This window comes from Anser brachyrhynchus (genome assembly GCF_964034855.1).
Source record: "Anser brachyrhynchus genome assembly, chromosome: 8".
Taxonomy (NCBI): domain Eukaryota; kingdom Metazoa; phylum Chordata; class Aves; order Anseriformes; family Anatidae; genus Anser; species Anser brachyrhynchus.
In genome coordinates, this window is record NC_137702.1 from 10,960,990 (window position 1) to 10,968,122 (window position 7,133).

General features: G+C 66.1%; 1 protein-coding gene across 1 annotated transcript; it reads right to left on the reverse strand.

Moving 5' to 3' along the window:
• Window positions 1–2,646: 2,646 nt before the first annotated feature.
• LOC308199364 (uncharacterized protein) lies at window positions 2,647–6,786 on the reverse strand. The gene is made up of 3 exons (XM_080603430.1): window positions 5,966–6,786; window positions 4,766–5,732; window positions 2,647–3,959 (listed from the first exon to the last, which is right to left on the reverse strand). Exons 1-3 carry the CDS (start codon window positions 6,248–6,250, stop codon window positions 3,784–3,786), a joined length of 1,428 nt encoding a protein of 475 aa, XP_080459556.1. The 5' UTR covers window positions 6,251–6,786; the 3' UTR covers window positions 2,647–3,783.
• Between the last annotated feature and the right edge of the window lie 347 nt (window positions 6,787–7,133).

Consider the following 7,133-nt stretch of genomic DNA (forward strand, 5'->3'; position numbering starts at 1 on the left):
GGTGAAATAAGAGTAAAACAACCACAGGTCCGCATCACCTTGCTGCCCACACTGTCCCCCTTGACCCTGGAGCACCTGGGCTACATCCCACCCCCAACATCTGCCCCATCCCACACCTAGCATCCCTGTCCCATCCCTGCCTCCCTGCCATCCCCAGACCCGTGACCCCCTTCTCCTGATGAAGGAGCTCCCCCCTGCAGCCATGACCCACCCCGGGGGCCCAATCCTGCCGGCAGGTGACTGCGCGGAGCCGGCCACGCTGCGGCCGTGACTCACCCCTGTGCTGGGACCTGTTGCTCCATGTCTCGCTGCTTCCTTCCCCGCTGGGCTGACCCAGCTCAGCTAGGCCATAAGGTTGGGGCAGGAGGGTCAGGGACCTCAGTTTTGCCTTCTACCTCAGTGCTGGGGGCCTCGGCCAGGCTGAGCCCAGGTTTGGGAGAAAGGGAGCCCAGGGTGGGGTTGAGGGGGGGGATAATGGCCCAGCGTGGGCACTGTGGTGTTGCCCTGCCAGCCTCCTTCACCCCAGCACTGAGCCCCTCTTGGGACCATCTCTCTCCCCCCTCTGGGGCAGCAGGATGCACTGTTGGTGCCACGTCTCCTGCGAAGCAGGCTCCCACCTGCTTTACTGGAGCGTTTTGGGACCCACGTGCCCCTGCCAGGCCAGGGCAAAGCGCTCTGCAGCTCACCTGGCAAGGATCGTGCCCCAGCCCTGCCTTCCCCAGCACCCGTCTGCCAAAAAAAGCATTTCTCAGCGCTCCCGAGGCTGTTTTCTTGCTGCCCTCATCACTTTGCAGGGCAGGTTTTGCCAGGGAAAGGACCGGACTCCCTTCTCCAACGGTCAGGGCATCTCAGCCAGGCAATTGGGAGAGGGTGTTTTTTATTAACAACAAATTAGGCGTAATTGCCATTTCCACTGCGGCCACTCCTCGCCCCGGTGAGGCTCCCGGCCGTACCGGTGCCTGTAGGATCGCACCCACGGCACGGGAGCCCCAGCACCCCCGGCCCCGGCGCTGTCCTCGGCCCCATGCGAGGCAGCAGCAGCGAGCACGGAGCCAGGCCCCGCTCCCGCCCCAGCGCAGCGATGATGAAAGGCGAGGAAGAACTGGTTTGTGCTCTGATCTCACAGCCCAGCCTCAAAACAGCCGCGGACTGTCACTCCGGCTCCCAGGATGCTCAGGGAGGACAGGACAGCAGAGCCAGCCTTTCCAGTGGGACAGGATGGTTGGAGAAATTCATCGTTCCCCTGGAAATAAAAATAATAATCATAATAAAAACACAAAGCCAGAGATTACTTATATGCACACAAACACGCAGGCACGCACTCTCTCCCCATCTGGCTTTGCCAGCCTGACTCATCGCTAATTCAAACAGCCCACACCTTTCCCTCTCCCTCCATGTGACATTTCAAACAAGTCTCTGGGGAAGAGGCAGCAGCCCTGGCACTTTGCTCCAGGTGTCCCACTGGTGTCAGACCCTTGCCCTCGGGTACAGGGGTCCCAGCAGTGAGATGTGCCCGGTGCCCCATCGCGGGTCCCCTGTGTCCCGGCACGGTCACGTCCGCACGCACACCCCTCGGAAACTGGGGCAAGCCAAGGGTGGAGGCGGCTGTAGAAAGGACAAGTGGATCAGTGACACCTGCAGATGGAGCCCCGTGGTCCCACGCCTGCAGGCAGGATGCAAAGCCCTAAAAGCTGGCTGCCACCCTCCTGGTGGCACCCCACCAACCCAGGGCAGACCCAAGGGGCTGCGGACCAGGTGCTGGCCCCAGGACGGCCGCTCCCCGCTCTGCCGTTCCCCACTTTCCTCCAGCCTGGCTCACCACAGCCACCAGTAGTAAACGGGGAAGGAGTGGGATGAGCCCAGCCCTAGCCAGGACCACAGCCCAGCCCGTGCTCGCAGCACGGCCACAGCCAATTTCCAGGAGCCCCAGGAGGATGCCGCCACCCCGGGCAGGGTGATGCTGGGGGGCCAGGGCACCGCGCAGCCCGCACCGTGTGCTCCCAGCACGGCGTCAGGTCTGGGCAAGCCCCGGCCTTCGGAGGGCTGCGTGCATCACGGGTAATCAGCCGTGGGAGGGAGGGAGGCAGGGATGGAGCCAGACCTGCTCGCTGAGCTCGGGACCTGCCAGCACGCTGGTGCTGAGTCACCCCCATTAACACCGGGAAGCCTCAGCACCTGAGCGCCAGGGGGGAGGACAGCGGGGACCGCGCAGGGGGCCGGGTGGCCAGCAGGGACCTTCTGGTGGCAATGGCACAGCTCGTGCCACACAGCTCCTGCTGCAGGGGACAGCGGGACGGGGACAGGGGGACGGAGCGCCGAGGGAAGGCGCCAGGGCCGGCGAGGCCGCCGTAAGGTTTCGGCTGCCATTCCCCTCGGCGGTGACTCACCGCAGGACCGGTCACGCCATCCCTGTGCCGCAATTGCCCCATCTGCAGATTAGGGAAACTGAGGCACGGGGAAGTGGGGTGACTCAAGAGCTGTTGCACAGGAGATGCCGCTCGGATGCCGAGGCTTGGGCGTTCCCCCATCGATCCTCCGCAGCTAACTTAAGCAGAAATGAACATCGATGTAAATATTTACTGACAAGCGAGCCCAGCCTCACCCACTCCTCTTAGAAGAAAGCTTTAAAGTAAACTCTCCTGGCTCTTTCAAGTTTACATCTTGTTTATTTATTATACAGCAGATCACAATATTTCAACAGTTTGCATATAAAGAAAAGTAACATTTCAGAGTGCGAGAGACCTAACGTGCCCAAGCAGAGAAATGTTAATTAACAATATACACAGACGGGAACAGTGCACTTCCCAAAGCCGAGACTCTCCTGTGTTCCCAGCCGGAAGAAAAAAAATATATTAAAAAACAGAAACATTATATATTACTGCTTTGTTTAATTTACAACTCGCTTTGCAGAAGCTGCACATAAAAAGACTCATTTTCTTTTGAGTTTTCTCTTTTTTTCCCTTTAAGAAAGTTTCAAGTATAGCAGAGACCTGGGCATTCATAGCTGGACTCACTGTCCTTTACACACTAAGTTTAAAAAAAAGCAGCATGGGGAAGGCAGCTGCAGCAGTACCTGGTGTCATCCTGAGGGGAAGAACAAAAATTAAAGCAGACCATGAGATGAGAGCCGTTCCGGGCTCCCAGGCGGAGAACTGTGGGATCACCCACGACGGGACAGCCCAGCAGGGTCCCAAGCTGGCATCGGGAGCATCCCTCACTCCCTGTGTGAGGTGATGCTGCGCTGCTGACCCCTACAAACCTTTCCACCCATGAGCCATGATTAGATTCCCACCCTCGCCCTGTCCTCTCAGGGCTTTTGGGCCAGGGGGTTTGTTCTGAAGGCCTCAACCAAGCAGAGCAGAGCCACAGGACACAGGTCTCCAGCCGGAGCTTGGCCGCTGTCAGCCACCACAGTCCCCGGTGCTGGGGGGGGGTGCCAGGATCAGGGAGGAGTTTTAATTTTTTTTAAAGCTGTTGCCAAATACAAGCTAGGAGCACTGGGGACAGACCCCTGGTGCACCAGACCCTCCAGTGGTTCCCAGGCAGGAGACGCTCCGCTCCCTGCAGCCCTGCTCCCCACCTCCACCCCAAAAAAGCAGCCCTTCCTTCCCCAGCACGCAGCCGAGCCCAGCTCTCACAGCGGGGGCAGGAGGAGAAGAGGAGTTATCAGCTACAAGCGGAGAGGGGCTGGGCTGCTCCCCAGCACCGGCCCGACGCTATTTACACCGTGAGGAGCTGCTCCTGGGCAGGGGGGGGAGGCTGAGCGCGGCCGCGGCCCGCCGCTCACATGTGCCGCTTCATGTGGAGGGCGAGGTGGTCGGAGCGGGAGAAAGCCCGCTCGCAGAGGTGGCACTGGAAGGGCCGGTGCCCCGTGTGCTTGCGGTAGTGGCGGGTCAGCTCGTCAGAGCGGGCGAACTTCCAGCCACAGCCTTCCCAGGTGCAGTGGTAGGGCTTCTCGCCTGCGGGGGAGAAGGGGGTCAGCGGGCACAGGGGGGTCCCAACCCTCCGCGGGCCTTCACCCTTGTCCTCCTGCCCGGCCCTCCCTGCCCACCACTCCATGCTCGCTCCAGAGGGGAACCCTGCTGTGCACCTTCCCCTTTCACCTTTCACCCCTTTCACGACCCCCATTTTCACCTGACCCCCTTTCATCCCCCATCTTGTCACTTTCCCCACTGCTACCCTGCGTGCCCCTGCGCACCCCTACCCCATGTGCCTCTGCCCTGCTTCAAGCTGCGGCTGCTCCCCTGCCTGTCCCTGCTGCGGATCCTCGCCATGTACCAGCACACCCCAGATCCACTGGGGGGCCTCACCAGTACCCCCCAGCCCACCTTGGGGCCCCCTCCCCGCTCGTCCTCAGCCTGGCTGTGGGGCTTATCCATGCGGCCGTTTGGGGAACATCTCACTGCATGCCCCTATCCCTGTATGCCCCTGCCCAGCCCCACTATGGGGTCCTGAGCACCCCTGACCCCACATATCCCTCAGTGCAGGCTGCGGGGTCTCCCTGATCTTCACTGCCCACCACAGGGACCCCATGAACAGCCCAGAGGGCTGGGGGATCCCTCAAACACACCCAAACCGACAGCAGGGCGTCCCCTCGGTGCTCCCCTACAGCGGGGACCCCGCGGGTGTCCCCGGTGCCCCCAACCCCGCTCCCACCGCACTGCTCCGGGGCTGCGCCCGCCCCACACCGTGGTCCCCCAGCCCCTTTCCACGCACATCCCGAGCCTGCCCCGACCCCCGGCCGCCCCCCTCGGGGCTCCCTTACCCGTGTGCGTCCGCATGTGCGCCTTGAGGTGGGAGCTCTTGGTGTAGGTCTTGCCGCAGCCCGGGTATTCACAGTTGTGGGTCGCCGTCCGCTTGCGCGCCCAGGAGCGGCGGCCGCGCTTGGGCTTGCAGTCCTCGGGGGGGGCCCCGGCTGGGAAATACTCCAGCACCGGAGAGTTGGGCGGCGTGACCAGCAACCCCGGCAGCCCCCCCGGGCCCGGCCCCGGCCCCTTGAGGGGCTCCCTGAAAACACTGAAGTGTCCATGAAACTGCGGCGGCGGCTGGGGGGCGAAGTGGGGCGCGTAGCGATGCGGGGCCACGGCGTAGTGGGGCGGCAGGTCGGCCAGGAGGTGGGGGTCGGTGCCGGGCAGTGGCTCCTCGGGGGGGCCCAGACGGCCGTGGGCGAAGCCCGGGTAAGGCAGCGGTGGCCCCGGCACCGGGCCCGGCGCCATGCGGGGGGGCTTGTGCTCGCCGCCGCCCGGCCCCAGGTAGTCGCCACCGGGCATCCCCAGCATGCAGGCTCGCTCCTCGGGCTGCTCCTTCTTGATGCGGGGCCCGAAGGGCTGCGAGGGGTCCAGGGGCAGCGGGCGGCTCAGGGCCGGGTGGAGGGGCGGGTGGTGGTGGTGGTGGTGATGGTGGTGGGGGCCGCCGGGCGCCCGCAGCTCCGTGTACTCCCTCCGCTGCAGGTCGCAGTGGCCGGGCAGGTCCGGGGTGAGCAGCTCGGCCACGTAGCTGTGGCCCTGGCCCTCGGGGTAAGGAGCCGGGAACTTGCCCGGAGCCGGGTAGGAGCCGTCGCTGTCGTACGTGGTGCCGCAGCTCTCCGGGGTCTCGGGCAGGGGGTAGTTGGGGCCGGGCGGTCCCTGCCCGCCGCTGCTGGTGTGCGCCAGGATGAAATCCAAATCCACGAACTTCCCCAAGTCGTCCTCCTCCCGCTTGACGGCGGCGGGGCCGTCCTGCTGCAGCATCCTCTGCGGGGAGAGGGGCGTCAGGGCCGGCAGCAGCCCCCCCCACCCCCCGCCGGTGCACCGGGACCCCCAACCCCTCCGCCGGGGCGGCACCGCCACCCCCGGGGCGCCCTCCGACGGCTGGAAGGGGGCTCGGCGGTGGGGCTGAGCACCGAGCCCGGTGCCCCCCACCCACCCACCCACCCACCCCGTTCCCCCCCCCCCCCCCCCCGCCCGCCCCTTTCCCCGGTGCTTACGTGGAGCATATCGGCCGGGCGCTCCTCCAGCGGCAGCAGGTTGGCGAAGGTGGAGATGGAGGGCAGGGCGCTCTCGTCCACGGCCGCCGCCATGGCGGGCCGGGACCGGGCACCGGGAGCGGGGCCGGGGCGGGCTGGGGGGAGCGCGGTGCGCGGGGCCCGGCTCCGCTCCCCGCGGCGGCGGCAGCGCTGCTCTGCGCCGCCCCGCGCCCCTAAGCTGTTAACAGCATGGCTGCGCCCCCATTGGCCCGCCGCGCATTGATATTCACCGCCGGGCCAGCCCATTGGCTTTGGCAGGGCTGTGGACACGCCCCCCTAATGTTTAGCCACGCCCCCTCGTGGGGGGGTGCCCCGACGGGACCGGGTGCGGGTCCCAGTCCCCGTCCCTATCCATGCCCGTGCCCCCGGTCCCTATCCATGTATCCACGTCCCGCTCCCCGCCCGGGTTGCCGGTGCCCGGAGAGCACGGCGAGGCGGGGGGGTCCCTGCCCCGCTATGGGAACAGGGGGGTCCCGGGGGGGGGGTCCCAGGACGCTGCAGGCCAGCAGGGTGCTGGTTTGGGTGCCTGGGGGCTCTCCGTGCGCTGCCCACGGGGTGAGCGGGGAGCGCAAAGGCCGGGGTGTCCCTGCCCCACAGGGGGTACCCACACCCCTCTGGCAGTTCCACGCCGCCGTGCGCGGGCACGAGTGGGTGCCTGGGCCGGCGAGCCGGGCCCGGAGGTCGTGCCGAAAAATGCCGAGCAAAGGTGCCGCCACGATGGGTGCCGGTGCTGGGGTGGGAGGCAGCACGGCGGGGTGCTGTGCCCCCAGTGCCGCCCGCTCCGTGTAACGGCGTCGGTGAGGCCGCGTCCCCCCACACCGGTGCCGTCGGCGGGGCAATCAGCAGCCCAGAGCGCAGCAGCTCCCATCTGGCTGCGCGCAGGGTGCGTGTGCGAGCAGAGATAACCACCCGGCCGCCCCTGCCGGGGGGCTGGCACCCTGCCTGCCTCGCCTCATCTCGCCCCGCAGCCCCCACGGGACGTTTGCCTGCCTTGCCTAGGGACCGACGGCACGGCCGAGCTCCCTGTGCCCTGCCACGGAGGGCAGGGGGCTGCGGTGCCACCCTGCCCGCCCCACGGAGCCCCTGCACAGTGCTGTCCACCTGGGAGCTCCGCGCAGGGGGGGCTGCT

Excerpts from the sequence above, each read along its gene's own strand:
- LOC308199364 (XM_080603430.1), bottom strand. The coding sequence starts at position 6,250 with ATGGGCTGGCCCGGCGGTGAATATCAATGCGCGGCGGGCCAATGGGGG. Across the intron at positions 5,733-5,965 it reads GCCCGGCCGATATGCTCCAC|AGGATGCTGCAGCAGGACGG; the intron begins GTAAGCACCGGG and ends CTCTCCCCGCAG. Across the intron at positions 3,960-4,765 it reads GCACATGCGGACGCACACGG|GCGAGAAGCCCTACCACTGC; the intron begins GTAAGGGAGCCC and ends TCTCCCCCGCAG.